The sequence below is a fragment of the Xiphophorus couchianus genome, chromosome 3 (genome assembly GCF_001444195.1).
Source record: "Xiphophorus couchianus chromosome 3, X_couchianus-1.0, whole genome shotgun sequence".
Taxonomy (NCBI): Eukaryota; Metazoa; Chordata; class Actinopteri; order Cyprinodontiformes; family Poeciliidae; genus Xiphophorus; species Xiphophorus couchianus.
The window spans coordinates 5,421,183-5,444,880 of NC_040230.1; the positions used below are offsets into that span (position 1 = coordinate 5,421,183).

The 23,698-nt window shown below is 38.1% G+C and overlaps 1 protein-coding gene across 2 annotated transcripts in view; it reads left to right on the forward strand.

Moving 5' to 3' along the window:
- The window catches only part of crppa (CDP-L-ribitol pyrophosphorylase A), a 39,810-nt gene extending 18,120 nt beyond the window's left edge, over positions 1-21,690 (forward strand). The window contains exons 7-10 of one of the 2 annotated variants that reach the window (XM_028013327.1): positions 3,312-3,389; positions 3,485-3,577; positions 5,869-6,000; positions 10,269-10,631. In XM_028013327.1, the coding sequence (XP_027869128.1) occupies positions 3,312-3,389; positions 3,485-3,577; positions 5,869-6,000; positions 10,269-10,271 (306 nt within the window). In that variant the 3' untranslated portion in view covers positions 10,272-10,631. Of the gene's footprint in view, positions 1-3,311; positions 3,390-3,484; positions 3,578-5,868; positions 6,001-10,268; positions 10,632-21,246 lie in introns of those variants that run through there. The other variant, XM_028013326.1, reaches the window with a different exon arrangement.
- The last annotated feature ends 2,008 nt before the right edge of the window (positions 21,691-23,698 follow it).

Here is a 23,698-nt window from a genome sequence, read left to right on the forward strand (position 1 = left end):
CCTCCTTTAAACCCGCTCCAAGTTCTCCATGATCCGGTGCCAGAGCGCGCGCCTCTCACTGTGCGGCGCTGAACAGAGCCTCGGTGATGTATTGGAGCCTCTGTCGGCTCCTTTGGATCGGCTGTCTGGAGAGATTCCCAGCTGTGCTCAGGTGGCCTGTGGGGCCGAGGCTTTCCGGTGTGCCTGTAAGGAACCAGATCCATCCTTTTCACTGGGTTTGGAAAAGGAGGAAGAATAATGGAGGGGATGAAAGACAAGTACAGGAGGCGGAAGATGAAAAATTACTTTTGTCCCAGCGCCATTTGTGGATCTAACACAGGGATAAGTAGTTTGGGTTTGTGTGCAGGTGGAGAAATTGGCGGCGCATGCTAGCAGAGAGAGGAAGACTATGGAATAAAATGATTTGGGATTTCTTTAGATTCAGAGGAGTGTTGTCAGCAACATGTAACGGACTACAACCAGGATTGTTACGGTAAACATGGTGAGGTCTTTAAAACAATCTTTCAGCCTTGTTTTTGTCACATAATAAAGAGACATCAATCATATTTTACTCTTAAAAAAGACTGAAACAATAAAAGAAATATTTTACAATTTAGTAATTCTGTATCACATTTCTACAGGCATCCAACCTTCACTCACTGTTTTGACTACTTGGTGCTCCAGTCAATTCTGGCAATACCTTAAATCTTTCTTTGAAGCCACAACTCACATCTCTTACTGTCTCTGTTTGTCATTGCAACACCTTCCAGTTCGATTATTTTCACGCTTATTAATTATCTGTATTGGTACGTTGCGCTTTTATTTGTCTAGCTTTAATGAGTTCTTGTTCAACTGATGAACAAATCGTTTATCATTTCAATTTCAAGCTCACGCTAGTTTTTTTCTCATCTCCTTAGATCAGTACCGTCCCCCTGTACTTCCAAAGCAATATTACAGTAGAAATATGTTATGGTTTCAGGTTTCGTTTTAAATTTAAAACTTACTGCAACTTCTAAGTTCCTGCAGTGTTGAGAGCTTAGCGGTTTCTCTCCAAGCGTGATCTTAAACAAACACGTCTACTTCAGGATTTCACTGCCATCCTGGTTTAAATCATGCCAGTTTCTCTGTTCAAAGCTTGCAAATCTTTTACACGTTGGACTGAACAGATTTTTCTCCATAGACAGTGAGCTGTTATCTATCTCCACTAGCCCCCAACACATGCTTCCCATAACCATTACAGATTTTCAATTGCTTTCCATTACTTCGTTTGGGTAGAACAAACTGTGTTTCACTGCCAAAGACAGCTTCTGGATGTCTATTATGGTGTTTATTTTATGCAAGCATGACATTTCAGTTTTAGAGCATAATTAGATGCAAAACAGAAGAGATGATTGGTAAATGAATTCATTGGGTGATCTGGTTGCTTTATGTCACCAAGGCCAGAACTCACTGGAAACATCAGTACCTCCATGTTGGGGCTGTTTTGGCATAAAAGTTTTTATAGTTCTTGGATGTATCGTGATTTTACTCAATTTTCACCGTAATGTAATTTAACTTGGCTTGCGTGTAGGTTTTACTTTTTAATTTTGCCCAAGAAGTAATGTTTTCTGACACAGCAGGAGGCGAAAAGAGCAATAATGACTACTAACTACAGTCATAGTGAAATGTTTCTGCAGACACAAATGGTTTTAAAGGCCTTTATTAGCAAATACAGCTAATTTATCAGAAGAGTTGATACTTAATGTGTTTCTTCGTCTTCTGAAGTTGATCTGTTTGTTTGCTTCTCGGTCAAAATTTGAATGTTCAGATCTTTGTTCTGCTTTTATTATTTTTCCTGAGACATTGTTGCTCATCATGTTTCCCTGGAAAGTTAGAAGAAGTTTCTCTTGCAGAATACTTTCATACTATTCTTCATTTGTTGCGATGTCCCCTGTCCTTGAATTGGGAAGAGACTGTTAGGCCCTGGTAACTTATTTTATTAACCTGAGCAATTTTTCAACCACATTCAGACATTAATAAATGTTTTCAAGAAGTCCGCTTTATACTTTTCGACTGCAAAAAGTTTTTCTTTAGATCTTGTTGACACTTTCTTTTCTAAATAATCATTTCAAATAAAGGAATCCAAAGATGTCAAGCACATCTGCTTCTCTTTTATTGCAATCAGTCCACTAATCCCTCTAATCACAGTCCTCCACTGCTCTTTTTTTTTTTTTTTTACAAAATCACCTGCGTGTGACTTATGATTATAGTGTATGTACTGGATCATCAAGAAAAAAACACTGTAAATGTTTTTGTTTTTATTAAAATAAATGTCACAAGTTGATAATTTGGGCTGCACAGTGGAGCAGTTGGTAGCACTGTTGCCTTGCAGCAAGAAGGTCCTGGGTTCGATTCCCGGCCCGGGGTCTTTCTGTATGGAGTTTGCATGTTCTCCCTGTGCATGCGTGGGTTCTCTCCGGGTTCTCTGGCTTCCTCCCACAGTCCAAAAACATGACTGTTAGGTTAATTGGTCTATCTAAATTCTCCCTAGGGGTGAGTGTGTGTGTGAATGGTTGTTTGTCCTGTATGTCTTTGTGTTGCCCTGCGACAGACTGGCGACCTGTCCAGGGTGTACCCCGCCTCTCGCCCGGAACGTAGCTGGAGATAGACACCAGCAACCCTGGGTTCACCCTTGTCCCCATTAGGGACAAGGGTGAACAGAAAATGGATGGATGGATGGATGAAGTTGATAATTTTCTATGCATTGAATATCCGTTAAAGTACTGGGCACATTTGTGAACTGTTAGCATAAAACGGTAATGCTGGAGAATTTGCAAAACACATCATTTGCATTGTATAACTACAAAACCTTTTTTTCTATTACTGCAGATGTTCCATAAAGACCAGTATATATTCCACAAGAACAGATACATCTCCTCTTTCTTGGAGGTCTACAAGAACAAAGTGGCATCAGTCTTTTTCTTGCAGCTTGTTCCGGACACATCAACTGTGTCTTGCAATTATTAAACACAAATGCTGCAGCAGGAAGAACCTATGAAACTTCCCAAGAGTTCTGCACTTTAATTTTTGTGAAGTATGAAATGTTCTGCCAGGGTGAATGTTTTTTTCTTGCTTTTGCCACCTTGACTAAAAGAACGAGTACAGGCCCTATAGAGCATTCTGGCTTTTAATTTCTGTAAACATGTAATTATAAATGGCAGGAAAGCAGGTGGTTATAACCAAAGGAGTGAAAGGGACGAGAACCAGAAGGTTCCTAAAGCACTGAAGTCAGTTTTTTTGTCTTGACCTCGAATGCACCAGTCGTCATTTGAAGGTTTGAAATATCCCTGCAGGAGCTGAACGTCACGCCAGATCTGATGGGAGGCAACGCCAGGCATCTGCTGGAAGACTGGAACTTCATTAAGGTTTCTGTGAGTTTCCCTTTCAATCTAATAAAGTTAAAACACATCCAAGCAACAACTACCTGTACCCATCTTCTTTAATAATTGCTTTCGTCGATCTCCAGGTCGATCCATTTTGCCCTTCAGAAGTGGAGGCCATAATTGTGGCGTTAGAGGCAGGAAATCGAGCTCTTCTCAACCCAGCAGTGATCATCTGGGTGAGTCAACAGCCAGGACTCTACAGCCATGTCGACGCTTTGATATGTGTTTTAAAACTAATTGTTCTAATCTGTTAAGACATTTCCTTCTTGCCAACCTGAACCTTTATCCTCCAGAACACAATGACCATAAACCTTCAGTCTGCTGAGACTCAAATGGAAGTGTTATGTACAAAAAGTGAATTTTTAATAATAGGTTCCCTTTAAGTTTAGGAGAAATTGACAAGAAATGACTTGGTAATCCTTTCAAGACTGATGTCAGTATGTTTTTCTCTAATTTTTTCTTGATTGAATGTGTTGCTTTTTGAGGTCTTCCTGCCTACTTTCTGTTGATAGGAAGGTTGTATAAAAGTGTTATTTGTATTATTCTGCAGGTCTGGGTGTAAAATCAGGCTACAGAGTGCAATCAGGCTCTGTTGCTGTGGCTACAGAGTGTTGTTAATAATATATGTTATTAATATAGTTTAACAGTGAGCCCAATTGATTCAGATATTTTAAAATAATGACTTTTTTCACATTTTGTCATCTGGACCACTCATTGATACAGCAAAGGAACAAAACCCACAGCAACGCCTCTGCAGTTTCAGAGGGAGAAAAGTTCATCTCTTCATCTAATGAAGGCAGTCTAAACTTTTTAACTTTTCTCCCCAGATGACCAAAATCTTGGAAACTTGTTCCCAGCTTTGGAACATGTGCTCAAAAACACATTACATAAAACCACTCTAATGAAATGAGTGTAAATGTCACAGAGTGTTATTTTTATTGGAGATTTAGTCACTGATGGCTTCATTAGTAGGGCATCCACCGCTGTCTGTCACAGCAAGACCAAATACATTCTGTCCTTAACCTTAAAGGCAAACAGAGCCGTCTGCGGTTTATTTATTCATTTCAAGGTTGTTTTCCTTTAGTTTATATGTGAAAAGTTTATTTGCATAAACAGCTCTTGTTTGTCTTGGGTTGAAAGCAGAGACAATAAGACATTCTGAGAATTTGGTCATTATAAGTGCAGCTGGGCCTTGAGCTGATGTGGCTGCAAACAAAGTCAGGACACAAATAAATGAGCTGGACGCTCTGTTCCAATGACAAATATTGGGTTGGGAGGTTGAGATATCAATCATGAGTTTTATTAATAAAAATTCGCTTTTATTGCATGTAGATGAATGCAAGCAGGAATATGAAACTGCTTCTATTGGAGGGAGATCAGATTAAGTCCTATGAAGCTATTTAGCTCCTTCACATTCAGGCCTTCAGAAATAAAATAGAAATCAGTGACAAGTTTGTTTTCACATGGAAATTGATAAAATAACTCAATAAGGGAGAAAGGAAGGTGATGATTAAGCCAGAAACCTTCCAATTAAAGAACTTAACCAACAGAAAATAGGTTATTCATGGTTTTTACCTGACAGTGAGAAGAGCTGCACTTTCAGTGAGAATTTTTTATGGCCTTGAATGTAATATTAATTCTTTAATTATGCTTTTAAAATATTTACTTTTCAGCATGGTCAACTTGTACATCAAACAACTTTGGCAGAATATCACCTGTGATTTGATGCAATAGTTTGGATTTATTACTGGCTTTATCAATGCAACGCCGACTGAAATTTGCATTTCCACCAGAACAACACCTGGATTATTAAAACCATGGATTTTTTTTAACAAGACATTCTGTTAGCTTCTTTGTTGATATTTTTGTATTCACAAAAATATCAACAAATGAAAAGTGTTGAGTACTGCTAGCTAAAAAGTTAATTATGCTAACCCTGAAGCACCGGCATTAAACATTAGTTCTGCTAATGCTAAAGCACAATGCTAACATGATAGTCTGTTATCAAACATGATTGAAGTTGAAAAACACATGGTTAATATGAATCATTACATCCAAACTTAAAAGACCCATCAGTCATTTAAATTCATCGTTTTCACCTGATTTTGGACGCATCTCTGTTCACTTATTCTGGTCTGAAAAATGCTTTCTTTTCAGTCTTCAGTATCTTTTGTTCCCCATATTTTTTTATATTCAGACAGATTTGTGTGGAGGTTTGGCCCTGCGTGACTCAGTGAATAAAATCCTTCTAATTTGCTCACTAATCAATTTTAAAATGTGAGATTGATATTAAAATAGATTGAAATCATAATTTTTTTTTAAAGAAAACAAACTGACAGCTTTGAATTGTTTCTCCTAATTAGCTGAGACTTCTTAAGGATAACATGTGTCTCTGGGATTATTTTGGAAATAAAATAAAGCAAAATAACCTGCCCCTGTTTTTTAAATACTTTTTTTTTAAAAATAGATGCATTTGAGTGTCACAGAGGAGCCATCTACCAGCAGGAGAGCGACGGAGTCTGCTGCGCTGATAGACCTGGCCTCAACAGCTAGGCCCCGAAATATTCTTCTCTACGGCATCCGGCTTCATCAGCCTGAGGTAAGGGCTTTGTCTTTTCACACTTCCCTTTTTTTCTTTTGTTTCGTTTCATTAGGAGCGCTCAGACTTCCTGAGGAATGCACATTTAGGGAGAGGCCAAACAAAACAAGATGGGAAACGTCTTTTAAAGTGTTTTGTTCAAATGTCTTGGCTTCAGGCAAGGTTGCTGTCTTTATCGTCTGTATGAGCAAAGTTCTGCTCGCCACCTTTTGTGTGCAAGTGGGAAAAGATGTCGGGCAATCTGTGTGATTCAAAGAACAGGATATCAGCGTTCTTCCTTTCCGACGCTGTACGTCTGAACTGAAAGCCAGAGAGATAAAACGGACAGAAAGGTGCTTTAGGTGTAAAGCGTCATGTTGGCCAAGGCACTTTGTTTGAACCTTGTGTCATGGGAATCCTCTGCGAAGTCAGCCAAACTTGCACTGAGATCATTAAAGTGGATGTGGCTGACTTAAAATCCATGAGTTACGACTCAGTAATTACAGGATTACATAAATTTAGAGATATTCATCTTTCAGTGGGAGAAGAGTCTGGTTTCAGGCTACCAGAGCTATCAAATAAAAAATTAGCTTTTTTAAGACAGATTTGTGCAGGAAACCCAAGACAAATGTTGAATATTCATGACTACTTTGGCCTTACATTTGACATTCATCAAGATTTATGTTCATGGCTGATTGCAGTCTTATGACAAATGAGGCTTTCCTGGCAGCTGCATGACTTTACAAATCAGTGCTTAAAGCGTCAAAGCCTCAGGCGAGGAGATGTTTTAGCAGGCCGGGTTTATTCAAACCTTCTTTACTTAAAAAAACTATTAAAGGTTATGTATGATAATTTTTACAACACTTTCGATTTATTTTAGGAAAGATCATTGGACAAGAAAAAAAAAAAAAGGGCTACAAATCAGCTACGAAGTTAGCTGAAAGATGCTGCAGGGGGACGATGTTGTGTTTGGAAAGCGAAACATAACCGGCATCAAATCCAAAACAAAAGTAGCGATAACAAACTCCTCCAGTCAAATTTGATTTATCTGATGATTTATTATGTTTATAGTGAGGAGGAAGAAGCCTTTGGGGCTTGTAGCTTTAAGACTCAACAGACTGGCAGAAAATCAGGCAGTGCTCAAATAGGCGTAATTTCTTTTCCTATTCTGGCCAGCTTTGTTGTTTGGATGTGCATTAGCTAATGCTAGACATGTGGCCAATTATGAGACAATAAGTCTGCTGTCGCTGATTTTGGCTCAGACGCAGCTAGTTATTGCTAAATGTTGAAGGAAAGAACATTTGCAAAAAGCAGTTGGTAATCCGCAGATATTAGTAATGTTTTTTTTTTTTCTGACAGTGCACACTTAAAACGTAAAAACAGAGCTATTATAATGTAGGGCTGAAAAACGTATCACAATATAAACATTTCATATCAGTCTATCGATAATCATCGATTAGTTTTTGGGTTTAATCATTTTGATGAGGTACAGTGGCAAACTCTTATAACTGCTCCTGCGCGAGTTACTCAACAAGTGGTTGCTAGGTAACCAAAGAATGAGTGAGTTGCTAGGCAACCAAAGAGTGGCTAGTTAGTTGATTCCACCAACCTTGCCGAGCGACTAAAGTCTTTCCTCTGCCTACATCCTCCAAAGTCGCGTTGTTCCTTCCTTTATTGCAGGATTCTTGTTGTATCAAGGAAGAATGTTTTAAAAATACTTAAAAACTAGGGTTTCAACTAATGATTATTTTATTAATCGATTATTCTATCAATTATTCTGACGATTGGATGGCAGATTTTTCATTTAACCACTTAAGCCTTTTTACACAAAATTTGAAATAATTCAATTACTTTTTAGAAAATACAAGTGGTATTGCCTGAATTTCAACAACATAGGATTCCATTAATGAATGCTTGATTATTTGTAGCAAAGAATGTATCTGTAGTAAAATATATATATATATTTATATATTGTCTGCTAAAATGTTGATTATTTTTTGGACTGGAAAATGGACAGTAAAAGATGCTTAATATGATTTTTTTTTTTTTTTTACAGCATTTGAATACATTATATCTACAGTTTTGGCTTACTGCTCTGAGTATGTTGTTGTTGTTGTTTGAGAAGATTGCGTTTTTTTGAGTCTGTATGCTCCAATTAACTATTAATCAGTTACTTATGTAATTGATGATAAATTCGATATGTCAAATTATTCTCGATTAATTTGATTAATTGTTTCAGCCCTAGTAAAAACCCTGTGGAAAATCTGATTGTGATTTATGTATACTTAATCCCTGTTGGTACTAATAAAAGTTGGTTTCTACAGAAATCCTTGTGATCTACCAAAGAAATATTAGAACTGTGGGTTTTAAAATTTGGACTTAAATTGGTTTTTCTTTTATATACATGCATGTTCCGGCTTTCAAGATTTTTGGTTTTCTAGCTCTGAAATATGACAATATATGACCTTTAAATGGTGAGTTGAAAGCTGCCTGGATTTGTTTGTGGTTGGCGAGACGGTGAGGTGTATTGGTTCTAATTAAAAGGAGACGTTTTTCCTCGCTGGTTAGGCGAGCAAAACACTGCTGTCCCACATATGAGTTTGATTCTGGTGTCAGATGTTGGACATTGTGGTTTTCCTCAGAATTATGGAGACTAATGCTGATAATTTGTCAACCCATTCCCCTTCTCTGACAGGACAGAAAAAATGATAAAACAAGATTGGAAAGAGATGACGTGTGTTTCACCATGATAAAATGCTTCAGCCTGAGATAGTGGAACAGAAAACAGGCTAATATAAATCATTGCTAACCTTTTGTTGTAATGAGGATAACGTCTCCCAGATGCCTTTATTAGATCCGGGTTAATGTTTTTAGAAATTTGTTAAAATCACCCCAGAAATCTGTTATTAGTAGTTAATCAATTCCTCAATGTGTGAGCCTTGCAGGGACTCAGAAAGTCATTCTTCTGTTCGATCTCTTGAGAACTAATACGTTGTGAGTTAGACTTGACAACAAAATCTGGATTACATTTTCTGTTCTTGGCAAAGGCCGATCTGGTTTTTCTACTGGAAGTGTCAACACATATTTTCTTTTGGATTTCAGAGCAAGCTGCAAATACTTAATGATGCTGCGTACCAGACATCTGCTCAGGGGAAGTTAATTTTTTGATACACTGTTCTATCTGTAAATGTGCTTCTTTATAGCTTGTTGTGCTGCTTTTATACCAAACGTGATTTGACAAAGGTTAACTTGGTGTTTGGAGCAACAAGCTTTGCCATTTATGATTGTCTGATATAAAAAAAAAAAAGCCAGACGAAATCGATCAGTGGCAAGGGACTTTCTTTTTAGAACATTTGTAGAGCCAGATTGGTCTCCACCTCTGATTGTCATCATTCCTACTTCCTCCACAATAATTTTGTGGACATTCTCTGCCATCAAATGAATAAAGATGTATGCCAGGAAGATAACTTGACAAAGATGATGTGGAGCCTTGGCCTCCGTGTACATACAGAAGAATTTGTTGATGGAACTGAAACGGGGAGCTTAAGTATGCCTGAGTATTAGGTACTTTATTTACACACACATGGCAGAGTTACAGCTGTAGAGATGACGTTTGGAGCGGTCTTACCTGGGTTTCTTGTTTTAACAACAATAGTATTTACTCTCAATATTCGAAGTGCAATTAATAGTAGTCACATTGATGAATAAACAGTTAAACCTCTCCGTCGTCTTTCACTGCCAATGCCCGCTTGTCTTAAAAACAGTTTATTTTAGTTTTTTTTTTCGAACAGTTGAGCTATTCTGTAAAATCCATTTCACTCAAGAGTTGGGGAAATTGTTTTCTTTTTTTCTCCGCCATTTTTGTTTGCTTTAGATCGATGGTATTACGGATGCAATGTGTCCAACAGTAAGCTGCCAATGTTAGCCTGTAAGAGGAGAAAGAGATTATTGCATCATGCGGATCTAACAGCAGTCCCTCTTGAACTACCTGTGATCAAAGCCCTTCTCTCGAGCTTTTCTCCATTTGTTGTTGCGTCTCTGAAAATGCCCACAAGCCAAACATCAGATGTGTGAAAGTCTATAGACGTTGGCAGGGAAACACTCAAGACACCGGATCCTCGTACGCTGAGGTGATGTTGTGAAAACGCTGACGGTAAAAACTATCAGTGTCTGCGCCTGTGACAGGAAGTAAGTGTCATACGATCCGTTCCTCCACAGGGTCTTGGTGACTTGTCTTCTGCTGAAAAGGGAGTTGTCACCGTGATATATGGGTGTTGTAATCCCTGCAGTGAGAGAGCCCTGATGTTTTCCCAACTCCATATTTCCTCCTCCTCAAAGAGCCCGGACCGGGATTTCTGAACCTGAGAAGAGATTACGAAGAAAGGGAGAGGAAGGTAAAGGAGAGGGAGAGAAAGGCCTATTCTCCTCTACCTGTTTGGATCGAGGCCTGAAAGGAGACAAGTGAAACCATACACAACCTGCCGAAGATGCTGCTGTGACACTCCTAGAGTTGTACCCTCACTGAGGAAGACTGTGGTTTTTACACACTCCAACATATTCTCCAGCTATTCCACTGAATGAGCCACACATGTCAGGGACTGAATTATTGCATTTCTGGGCATTTACCATATCTTTTACCATTTCTTGTAACAATTTATCATTGTGTCAATAATTGTTAATGAAAAAAATCTGACTAAAATGTTATTTTTACCATTGTTTTTCCAATGACAGCATCAATAAATATCAGTAAATTTAAAATATGATTAAATGAAGCCTTTATGTGCAACTTAATTATATAAATCCAAGTTCTTTAAGTAACTGGCATCCTAAAGAATCCTATTTGAAATGGGAATGATTTTTCAGAGTAGGGCTGTTGTAAACAATTATTTTAGTAATCAAGTATTATATCGGTTATTCTGACGATTACTCGAGTAATCGAATAACTCATAGGTGGAAGTGAGAACGTTGCGCAACACAAATAATCACCCAGCTGGAACACAGTGCGCTAAATAATAAAACATAATTTAACAAAGCTTCAAGGCAGGTAATTTGCCTCGAGGAGTTTTGATAATCGAGGAACTTGAATCATTCGAGGAATCGTTACAGCCCAGAGCAGAATTTGTCTGCTGTGCTTTGCAGTCACAACCGGACAGTTACTTCAAAATTAAGTAATAGTTTTTTTTATCATTGTTTTTGTCGTAATCATAATATTACCACAAAATATTACGATATAATTCTGAAATCTGTATTACCCAACAAACGGATGTTGCTACTGGCAGAAAAGACAAATAAGACGACAGGAAGTGGAAGGAGGCAGCATAATTTTTAATGACTTATTCATTAACCACAGAATTGCTCAATTGCATTTTTTCAACACTAGCGGACTGTAATGCCAGAATTTTGCTCATATTAGTAATGGAGATGCAGCTTCTGTGGGAACCTGCTTCTCCACACAGACTGAAACACAAGCATCGTTACCCTCCATGCATTTGTAGAACTCTGCAGTCAGAATCATGGAGAAACCTTCACCGCTGTGACGTGCTTGGTATCAACGTTTATCTTCCCCGCTGAGAAGGCTCCAGATGCGGGGTGGTATGTGTGAAACTTGACCGCTGGAGTTGGCTTCGAGGAATTAGACATACCAGAGCGGTGTTTATTCAGCTTTGATTTCTTAGATTAGAAAGACCAGAAGGCGCTCCCTGTTTGGGCTGAGGAGACTTCACTCAGACGACCAGGAGATGCCTCCCCAAGCGGGGATTTGTATGTCAAACAGATGGCGTGAGCTCCGGGAAGATTAATGCTCGCCGCTCCTAACAATCAGTTTGTAAACAGTCAATCACGGAGGCTGTGTGTGAGCATGCATGTAAATCAGTTATGCCACTTGGTCTCTGAATGTTTTTGGCCACCCACAGATCATCGACCTCAAGTTTCATTTAGGTTAGTGAATCCCTTTGCTTTTACCTTTTAGCTCTGCTGCTGCAGTTTTTGTGCAACTCAAAATCATCTTAAAAACTAAGAGAAATGTTTAGATGTTACAAATTAAAGCACAATTTGCCTTAGCAGAGGAGATGCTGTAGAGCAACGGTGTCCTCGAGGGTTGGAATACTGCAGGTTTTTGTAACAGAAAAGCATACACGCGTTTCAAATGTTTTAGAATAAAAAGATTATAGCCTGCATATTTATTCAGACTCCTTTTACACCTGAAGATAATCCTGTTTGCCTTATTACTAAACAACAAAGAGCTAAATGAACATTAACAACTTGTTTTTAGCTCCATCCATCTTCCCTGTCCCTGCTGAAGAAAAACATCCCCACAGCATGATACCTCCACCACCCTGTTTCGCTGCAGGGATTGTTTGTTCAGAATATTTTCTGCATGTAGACCATGGATTTAGGCCATGAAGGCTAAATGTCTTTTTTTTTTTTTTTATCCGTTCAGTTACAAACTGAACTTGGAAAATTTTCTTAAAACAAACAAAATCAGATTTTTGAAGAAAAAGAACATTTTAGATTCAAAATATAAAAAGGATCTTGCACAATTCAGTTTTTTATAGGACAGGACTACAATGCCCTATTTTTTATTTTCCTTTTTTTCTTGAGGGGGTTATAAGAAGGAAGGAAATCATGATTTAAACCTCTTCATAATTTCATCCGCGACCTGTCTGCTGTGTCATTTGGTCTTCATACTGCTGCTTGTTCATTTAATAATTGTATTGCAAAAGATGTTTACAGGAGATTTTTTTTGGTACAGATTTTGATCCAAGTGAATCTAAAATTACTCCACTGAATTTGACACAAAGAGGAATTTAAAAAAAAATCTGATACAAATATGTATGTATTTTTTTGTAAAGTTTTGTCTTAATTACTTCTCTGATTATGTTCTTTCAGCAAGTGGTCTATTTTTAGTTTGACAATTGAATAAATTACTAAATTATTTCAACATTTTATGTTAAAAATCTGCATTAACCCTTCATTTAACTTTTTAAATGTCTTAGCCCTGGATTTTTGAGATTGCGCACATTGTCTAGGGAAAAAATGCTATCTGTTCCCCCTCTGCTGTTTAGTCTGTGGCATGCTGGTATTTTGACAACAGTACAAAAACACAGTGTTGCACCTCTGTTTGTGTGTTCAGCTCACAGTGATGACAATCTCCTGCTTGCATCAGGGGTGGAACTGAGGACACTAATCCAGAATGTAAATCAGGCTTTAACAAATGTAGTTTTTTGTAAAAATACTCCTGCACCTGCAGCTGACCTCCGATGCCCCGTGAGGTGGAGCGCTCCTGGCTTCCCTGGGTAAGGGATACAGTGTGATAAGTAAACGAGGCATCCGCTGAGACTGTGTGTGGTTGTGTACCCAACCCGTGCCTTCATGCTTTCATACCTCTGAATCTAAGGTCCCATTGTTCGGTTCTCTGTTTTGAGGTTCGTCTTTCAGTGATGTGAATTCAAACAGAGTCGTCTCTCATCAGAGCTTGTTTAAAAAACTTCTCACTGAGGGGATCCAGTGGAAATGCAGACCTGCTCAGTGTCCTGGGTAAACAGAAAGAGAGGACCTGTTAGACGTGACTTTTGTTTGTCCGATCCAGACAGGATATTTTGGAAACCCGCACTGAAAGAGCTAAATCACTGTACCATGAAGGGGCTGTGTGGCAGCATTTGTTCTCCGAGGGATTTAGAAAGAAGGTAAAAAAACCTGCTGGGCTCTTTGGACCTTTGGAAAATCTGAGGATGCTGCACGACAGTAGTCTGCATTTTCCTACATTACAGTAATTTTCAGATGAAGCGAGGCAGACTCTGAGGCAGCCGATCCAAATACTTTGGCAAAATTCAATAAAACGCATTCCACTGAGACACTTCATGGTTATGTTTCTGTCATCTCATGTCAGCTTCAGCTGTCTGTCTCTCAGCTTGGCTCGGTCCAACTCCTGTGTTTATAGCTCAGTGCTCTGACAGTAGAGGAGTAAATAGTCAAATGCTTTCAACTTCAATTTACAAGTGAAGACAAGAAAAACCTCATAGACAAGATGTGTGACTTCTTTATTTTGTAAAACTATGTTACAGACCTGCTCTATAATCTTCAGACATTATGTGCACTAAGTGTGTAGTATTAATAAGCTATATTAGCTATATTAATGTGCATAAATAAATCAGAATCTGCTTTATTTGCTGCTAAAGCATTTAACTGCCAGAGTGAGGAAATAAATACAGGTACTATATTTTATTAGAACGAGAATATTTCCATTTGCAAAGTTTGTTGACTATCAGGTGTTTTCACTGTCCTGTTTGGTTGGGGACCAAAATTGCAACATTTGTTGCATTTTCAGCTGCTGCTATTCGCTTTCACACTGCAATGTCAAACAATCCAAACTCATTAATAAAAACCTGTTCCCCCTCCTCGCCTGTGGTGGCGCTGCACCAAGAACCACTGAAGGAATCAACATGAAGAAGACACTGAGTGCCACTTCCTTCTTCACGCAATGTAAACAAAAATGGCGCAGCATCAGATCTTAGTGGTTGTAGTATTTCTCTTTTGTCTTTGGTAAAAGTCCACAAGCCATTTCTCCTGCTCGCATGTTTTGTTTCGGTTGTATTTACCCAGAATGCCCTGCGCTACAGTCTCCTTTCTGCTTTGAGAGTAGCCTCTGGTAAGCTTGACATACACATATGCATTTGAACTGCACCAGAGTTCACTTCAACCGAATTGAGGTATTCAGGCGAACCAAAGTTCGCTTCTTGGTCGGCATCAGAGTTTGATTGTGCACTCACACCTCCTCAAACAAAACCAACTTTGTAGACAATTAAACACTCATTTTTTTTCTCTTTTTTTTTAGTCAAAAAGTCTTGATTTGCTTAAAGCATTGGCAAAATTTCACCTTGCTTTTATTGCTCTAATCATGTGAATAGTCTTGTTTGCTAAGTTGAGTGTATTGTCACTCCCTAATTAACAATAATTGCATAAAAACCTTCCTACTCAAACCTTATTTAAAGTTTAGGTGTTCATTCACTACTTTTCTGTCAAGAAATCAGTTTATCAAGGTCTAAATAAATCAACCCCTGTTCATTAAATTACATACATAATGAAAATGATCCTTGCTGACTCCAGTACCTCCAAACCAAACATATCAGTGTTTACAAAATGTCATCTGAGCCTCGCCAGCCGTGTAAAAGTCAGGGCTCTCTCTGACCAGTAACTGAACCTGGGGTCTCTGTTCTCAGTTCAGCCCCCTAGCTACTGCCTGTCGTCATTAAACACAGAGAAGAGGAAGAGAGCCCAACGACCACAAAACCCACTCAGGGATGAGCTGTCACAATCCCTGAAACACTATCTTTGCGCAGACTAATGCAATGGGTGTTTTTACCAGTATTGTATCGCTGGGCTTCAGGAGCACTCAGGTCATGTGGGGAGAATTTTTCAGGGAAACGACTGCATCTGTGAAAGGACAGATGCAAGAGTAATGTTCAGAAAGGTTCAAGGCAGGTGGTTGCTCTTTCTTTTAATACTCCCTGAGTGGAGAACGCCGTCTGGCTTCAGTCCTGGCAATGAGACTGCCCTCAAGTGGATGAAAAAACTATTAGTTCTTTGACAGTAAAATATTAGGATGATGAAATGAGGCAGTAAAAACTCCTAATGCTCTTGGCTGCGTCACTTATGGTAGCTGGTGTGACTCTAGCAGCCTTTTCCAGCGTGCCTGGATCAGGCGTCATGCCAGGTTTTTCTATTGAAGAGTTGACGTGCAAATTGTCACAATTAAAGGTACTAAATTTAGGACTTTTCAGCTTCAAAGTTGGCCCCTTCTTGTGGGGCAGAAGATCTGCTGCAGGCTCGTCTTAGATGGGAAGGTTGATTGCAACTGCGGCATTTAGGAGTAAAGAGTGAGAGACTTTCTTTGCTTATTGTGTGGTCCCCCCGTTGGTCTCCTCCTGCGTTCTCCCTCTGCTTTTTATTTCAAAGGGCTGTGGCGTCACGTCTCGTCAGACTTTTTCCCCTTTCAACAGTTAGCAAAACTACAGGCTAATAATTGAAATTCCTTTCCATACGTTTGTAACCGCAGAGACGGCCTTTGTGTGTTTGCACATTCCAGCACATGGGAGTCATTTTATTTTATTTTATTTTTTGCTTTTAGTTGCTGCTTGATCAGATTATATACAGCACTGTTTAGACGTTCTAACAATGCTATCTGTTAATTTATGGGACTGGACTTTTCTGCTGCAAAAGAAAATACATAAACTCCACCAGGCCACCAAGAGATTGGCCAAATCAGCAATGGAAGTAACAGCTGCTCTGCAATAAATTTTGGGAAAAAAGTGTGTCACTTTCTCCCATTTAATGCGATCCTCACTGCTAATGATAGTTCTTCCACTATTGCATATAAATTATGATCTGTCTGGCAGGGTAATGCTCAAAGTGTGGATTTGTGGCTGTTAATCATTATGAAGTGGAAAGTAGGGATCCCTTATGTCCAATAATGGTAAAGTGAAACTTGTAAAAACAGGCTCTAAAAATAAAGAGAAAACACTCCTGAAGAGCAGTTTTTTTGGAACATGTGAAAATTAAATCCACATTGTTGGTAACAAAATCCAGCCAATTATGTAAAATAGAGCTATCAATCTGATTAATTTGCTTGTGGGTTTTATCTAAGAGCTTCCTTGAGGTTTTATTTCATGAAACCAGATGTCCCACACCGGGACTCTTTTGTCACAACGCTGCAGCAGACACAGAGATTCGGTCTTGACCTTCTTATCCATGCTTCTGGGACATGAGGATGAAGACATGCAAATCCTCCAGGGTCAGATTACATATGTTTAGCGTTGTTGGTACGTGGGTTCTCGTTTCAAATGTTTGGTGTCTGACACATCCAATCATGGATGTTAACTTAGAGACAGAAACACAGAAAACTAATTTTTTTTGCTCTAAACAATCAACACTTGAGCTCAAATATGCCCTGCTTCCCTCTTATCTCTCTGCTCACACAAACGTCTTTTCTCTGCTCTCAGACTTTTGGAAGTAACTGGTATCTCAAACCAGTTCTAGTCCATAGTGTGGCACTGATTCCTTCAACTACAAAACGCCAACATTTTTGGTCTAAAAGCCAGACTTCTCACTTAGATGTGCTGCTCTCACTCAAAACACTCCACTCACACATAAAGCAGTTCTGATTTGCTCTCATTTTTCTGCTTTCAGATGCAGTCCTGCTCACACAAACATGCTTTTCTCCTGTTTTAATTCTGCTCATGTTGCTGAAACTTCAAAAATTCATGATCCAAACTCTCTCAAACCTTCTCAGAAACTCCACATATAAGATAGACCTATCCACTTTACTGATTTTGAATCTTGTTTTGCTCTCTCTCTGAAGAAACTGGGAACTCCGTCTTAAAGTAGTTTATAGCCAACAGAGGTACAGTGCTACTATTTGCCGCCAAAATGTTTTGGGATGAATCCCCTGCTTATTCGTGGATGTTTCTGTGGAATGTAGCTCCAAATATTTTGCGGAAAATTTGCCTGTTTGTGGATTATTTTGTCGAACACATCTAAAATGATAACAAAATGTAGATTGGGAACCTGAAATACGTACCAACAAGACAGCTTAACACACTCTTGGTTGGCATTTACAAAGCAGCCAATCCAAGAGCGCCATTCATTTTCCTTGTTGTTGATTGGATGCTAGTGTTAGCAGTAGTGGTAAGACAGTTTCTGTTGTGCATATTAATGCAGATTAGAGTATATTTAGTGTTTGAACTACTAAAATAGACAGTTGGAAGCATTTCACAGGAGGTATTTGTAGATTCTAGCCGATGTGGCTAAATACCATTGCTCCACTGTAGGTAATTGCTTTAAAGTTACATAGATTTAAATCAAAGGGCAGATGAACACGCAAACATCTTTGAGTGCTCAAAAGTCTTTTGCTGTAAAGTAACTCTATCCATTTCGGTTTTTTTGTTTTATTCAACCACATTTTAAGCCAGAGCGGTACCAGCGACTACTTTAAGCTGTGCCACGAGTCAATGAAAAACTAAAGTCTTATTTTTGTTCCACTGTGCAAGCAACTAGGTGATTGAATATGATGTTTATGAAGAAAGATTTATATTTCAAAAGCCACATTTCTGAAGCTGGGAATGATTCACTGCTGGAGTCCAGACAGGTCTTCAACTTTGATCCTCCGATCAGCCTTTGTGATTTGCTTATTTTTAAGAAATTTGTGCAAAGTTCAGGGCTTTTTTTTGCCCCTTTGTATCTGACCACAGAGCTCTACAATGTAGACATTAGCTGTAGCTTAATTGCTGTAGCTGTGTTCAATATGCGGGACGAGAACAGAACAATCCCTTTTTTTTTCCCATGGTCGTCGTCAATGCGCCTGGGTGGCAGCCGTCTCATGATCTGGAGATTTTAAACACGTTCTGTGTGAAGAAGATGCGTCTGCTTTTACATAACGTCTGAAAAAATGCTTTGATCTGACAAACGATGAAAAGATGCAACCAGATTTACATCGTCCTCCTTGTAGCAGTGATTGAACCACAGACAAAAAAAACCCGACATTTTTCCAGTGCATTTCTTCTGCTTCTTCAAAGATATTCTCTGTAAATATAGATAAATTCAGAGAAAGTGAAAGACATACTTATTTTTTGTCATCTTCTGTGTCTAATGAATGAAGTAGAATTTGGTGATCTGAAGTTGAGCTTTCTTTTTGTTCCGCTGCTGTGAAAGTAAGTAATGAAGTCAATAAAAGACTAAAGAAAATGTTATTTCTAGATCTGGATAGAAATTTCTCTCTGTTATTTTGAGGTTGTGCTTGATGTGCTAAGATAAATTGCTAAATATTATATAGTGCACCATTTTATAGTTTCCTTCCAAGCAGCCAAACTGTGTTAAAGTCTTTAGTAAAAACCCATGTCAGTGTTTCACTCATGAACTTTGCATAATCTTGTTTGAACTTTAACCTGAATGTGTATTGTACCATTAATGCCTCTTTTAAAGATGGTTGAATAAATATATTTTTTATATTTTCATGCATTTATTCAGTGCAGAAAAGTATCACCCAGGGAGATCATTAACTGACATTTCTAGGAGGTTTTCTTTCAAACATTTAAGAGCCTATAAAATCTAAATGTTTGCTTTCAGATTATTGCTGCTGACACAAATACTCCCATTTAAATCCAATTCCTGCACTCAAACTTCTCCTACATGCAAATGAAACTTGCAGACGATTTTATTTAGACGTTTCACATGCCGGTCAAACTTTTACAATTTTTACGTGTCTATATATATTTTCTCATTCTAAATCATTTAGTACTTTGTGTTGGTTTATCAGATTTACACATTTAGGATTGTTATGTTTGACATTTTGTGTTTCTATGTTGTTTTAATGTCTTTTAAATTGTTTTATCTTATTAACGGCCCGTTTTGGGTCGTGCATTTCAAATTAGCTCAGGTTATTGAAATGACCAGAGCTATTAGTGTTCTGTTTTGGTTTGTACTTAACAATAAAGAAAGAAGGAAGACATAAAAGGTCAGGTGAAGCATTAAAGTTTGTGGCTGGAACATTATTAAACAGTTTAAGGTGCTGTAAAAAAAAATCTAATTAAATAGATCAGAAAATATGCTGCTTGAAAATATCAACTTGATTAAAATGTAATTAAATTTTTTAAAATTTCATTGGACTTTTAGCTCAGATTAGATTAAATTGAACTTTTTGTAACAAATACTCTAAATGGAGTCTAATGTGAAGTAAAGAAAAGTGCCACTGTTGGGTATGGTGGAGGGTCTGTGATGCTGTGGGCCTGTTGCTGTAAAATCTAATGTTGTGTTGTTTGATTTAATAGATAAAATGCGTAAAAATGTTTCCTCTATAGTGCAAAGCAAAAAAAATATCCTCATTCGCCTGTTCTGTGTTTTCCAGTCAGCTTCACAGTTTCTCATCTTTACAAAATTCAGTAAATATTTTTATTATTTTCTGCATCAAACGCTTAAAAGTCCAGAGGATATTTATGAATAATCCAGTCGGAGCTTGTAGCATGTCTCGGTGCAGAACGGCTAAGACGAAGTCAAACTCTTTTCTGCGGTTTCTTAAAAAAAAAGGAAAACAGACGTCTCCCCTGGGCCTCATCTAAACACTAAATCAAAGCAGAGTCGCTGCAGACGGAGGAATGAAGTCAGGAGAGTGAAAACTATTAAAAGTGCATCATGCAGCCGGTCTACAGTGAAGAGAAAAAAACGTTACAGAAGAGAGGAATCACAAAAGCAAAACAACCACAACACTGGAGCCCTTCTAAGAACAAATGTGAGGTCTTGTTTGTCTTAATGTGTGGTTTGCAGCAGATCTGTCTAATATCATGCACTATAAATTTCAAAGTGGGTCGTACCGGTTCAGAAGCCCCTGAGGAGTTCAGGGTAAAAAGGAAAGTGAAATTTCTTTTAATTATGTGGTATTTCTTTCCTCTCTCTTTTGCAAAATTACTTCCTTGTGTAAATTAAAGAAGATTACCTCTGCAGGCAGGAGAAACATAAAGATTTCAAAAACTAACTGCTAATTTCAGGACCTCTTACAGGAAATATGGATATGAATATAAAACATCACATCTACTGGTGGCGTTGCTGAAGACAAATGGGCTTTACACACTGATTTTAGTTCTTTTGTGTCATTTCGCACTGTTTTCTGAATATTTTGTAAATTTTAAACTTTTGGTTGTTGGATCCTAACTTCGCTGAGATGCAGTAGTCAGATCTCCAAAAGTAGGTGGAAAAATTAAAACTAACAAACTGAGATCCTGAACTGAAAATACAGAGGAGATGTCGGCGTCTTATTCAGGCATTGGAGCGACAAAGCCCTTTAAATCTGAGAGCAGCTACGTTTGCGTCATTTTGGGGAAATTGTAGTAGGTGATTTTACTAAAGAGCGATGGATTCAACACACAACGTTTTATGAACTGCGCGATGCTGTGAGAGCTCTGATGGAACCAGCTGCGCATTGTCCAAAAAAAAAACAACACAAAAACAAACCATCATCCATACTCCTACTACTGCTTTCTGACGTCTTCTTTGTCATTTCTGCCAGTAGTAACATCTGGTTGTTGATCAAATGATGTAAAGAAAAAAGTTTCCATTGCAGTTTTACAAAGTACATCCATTTCGATACACTTGAAAAACCACCACTTGGAAACGCAGCTGCTAAAAAGGAAAGCTTTAATCTTTCAGTCCTGGATTGGAGTAGCAGATTGCTGCCTTTGAGTCTTGACCTTTCTGTCCTGGTCTTTCCTTGTGTCTCTGCAGGACTCAGAGCAGTGGGACAGGTCGGCTTCACGGGTCGCTGACATCGCATCAGCCTTGATTCGGGACAGGAACCCTGCCTTTGTGGGACAGCTCCTGCAGGCGTGAAGAGAGGTGACATCAACAAAACAATCATCGCTCATGAAGACTGAAGATGGATTATTTCTGCTGTCTGTTAAAAGTCTCCAATCCTGCAACAGGCTTAAAGGAAGTTGTATTTCTAATGTGCATTTTGAAATAAATCTTGACTTTTACAGCAAACTGTGATAAGCTGAGTCCTACATTTCCCACAATGCTTCTCTGAGCTGTTGTTAAGATGCTTTCTCTGTTGCATAATTCTGAACTGATGCATTGCAGTTTTTACTGAAATGTGATTTCATGCAGTTGGACCTGCTTTTGGGGCTCCGAAGAGAAAATATCATTAAAAAAATATATTATATACAGTAATTCTGAAATATTTCTTTATTTTTCTTAATCAATGGATTTGAAAAATTTATCAGAACTTCATCTTCTACTTCCTTAGAAATCAAAGTTTGAAAGTTGTGCAGTTATGTCTCTCTTCTGCTAAAGCTAAAGGCATATTTGGCTCCAGAGAGATCCTTAATGACCTCACAAAGGAAATTATGACTGAGTTTTAAAATCATGTTAGTTACCTTTTCTTCTTTCTGTTACTTTAGTTGTCGTTTTGTTGGTTCTCAATTTTTTACAAACTTAATAAGATATTCATGAGCTTTTGCTGAATCCGAGGATACGTCTTGTTCTGTGTGAATGTGAACCAATTACCAGGGACTTCAATATTAAAAAATACATAAATGTAAGAACTACTAGACTTGAAACATAGTGCTGCATTTTCAGTTTTTATATAGAGAAATATTATGTTACTGCTCACACATAATCATTGAGAAGATTCTGGTGTAATTAGCTCTTTTTAATTCTATTACTGGCAAAAATCAAGCTCTAAAATAATCTGTTAACATAATGTGATGCACCTCAAAGATTTGAAACAGACTTCTGTAAAAATTTTAACCTTTAGCATTGTTTAAAAAACCTGAGCCAGGAGCAAATCAGACACTAACATGATTTTATTTTTATCGTGACTCTTTTTGAGATAAAATAAGACACTAGTTTGCTTCTTCATACAGAGTTTAATATTTCCAGCAGCTGATTTGGGTGTTAGCACCGACTGATGTGCATGGACTCAGAGTTGAAATCAACTGCAGGGTGTTCATTGTGATGAAGGCGCTTGTTATCACTCGATGCAGCGACGTGGCTCTGATGTGTTTTTAATGCGTTCCGTAGAGAAACAGAACCGTTTGGTACTGAGCTCTGGCAGAGAAGTCATTGTTTTATTCTTCTATTTTCTGGACCTACCTGAAGCCTGATTGTTCATCCACAGGGAAAATAATCATGGATGCAAGTTGGAGGAATTTGATCTAGTTTATGTAAAAAGCTCCATTGGATAAAGCTGGACTGTCACACAGCATAAAATGAGACGTATTAACATAATTCTGCAGATTTCAGATTTTATTTTCTGTGTTTAGTTTCTGAGACTCGTTCTGCTTCTGGAAGTTTGTTAATTCAGAATCCGACGAACCAGCACAATTAATTACTGACACAGTTTTAAAATTTTGACTTTAAGTGCTTATTTTATTGTGTCCAAACTTTTTGTGACATGAGTTATGTGAGAGGATAAAAAAAATTATGAGAATAAAGTCATAATATTACCGGAATAAAATTGCAATATTATGACTTTATTCTGGTATTATCAGGACTTTATCCTTGCACGAGTATATTCTTGAAATATTATAACCTTATTCTCATAATTGTTTTATTTTTATTTTCTTGGAGTGGCTCTAATTCGCCGTCGCACACATGGGTCTAAATGTTTAATAATGTTAAAACTAAAACCAATAAAACACAAAAGAACTGAACCTCACTGGCTTTCTTCTGCAAAAAGGAACAACAAAACGTTAAAAGCAGCTCTGAAGAACAAAACAAATATTATAAAAAATGTTTTTGTTTTTCATTCGGGAGTCAGTCAGGGAGGTTGACATGATCTACTTTAAAGCTGAGGTTTAAGTCTTTCCTCCTTGATAAAGCTTGAAGTTAGGGGTGACTGGTGTGAGTCATGCCTTTAGAAAAGCTGCTATAGGCGTAGCTGCTGCAGGGCCGGATGCACTGAGCGCCTTTTCATCACGTCTCCCTTTTATTCTTGGTGTTAATGCATAGGCCTACCATTATTGCTGCTTTGTGTTTCTTCTTTCTCTCGGCAGGTATTTGTTGCCAGCAGCGTCTGTTTTTGCCTCAGTCTCCTTCCTGTCCTCTCCACCCCCGGCCGGTCACGGCAAACCCAAAACTGAGTCTTGTTCTGCTGGAGGGTTCGTTAATGTGTGTAAAAAATTCATATTTTATATGTTTTTGTATTTCTATTTGGTTCTCTACAGCTTCTAAAAAC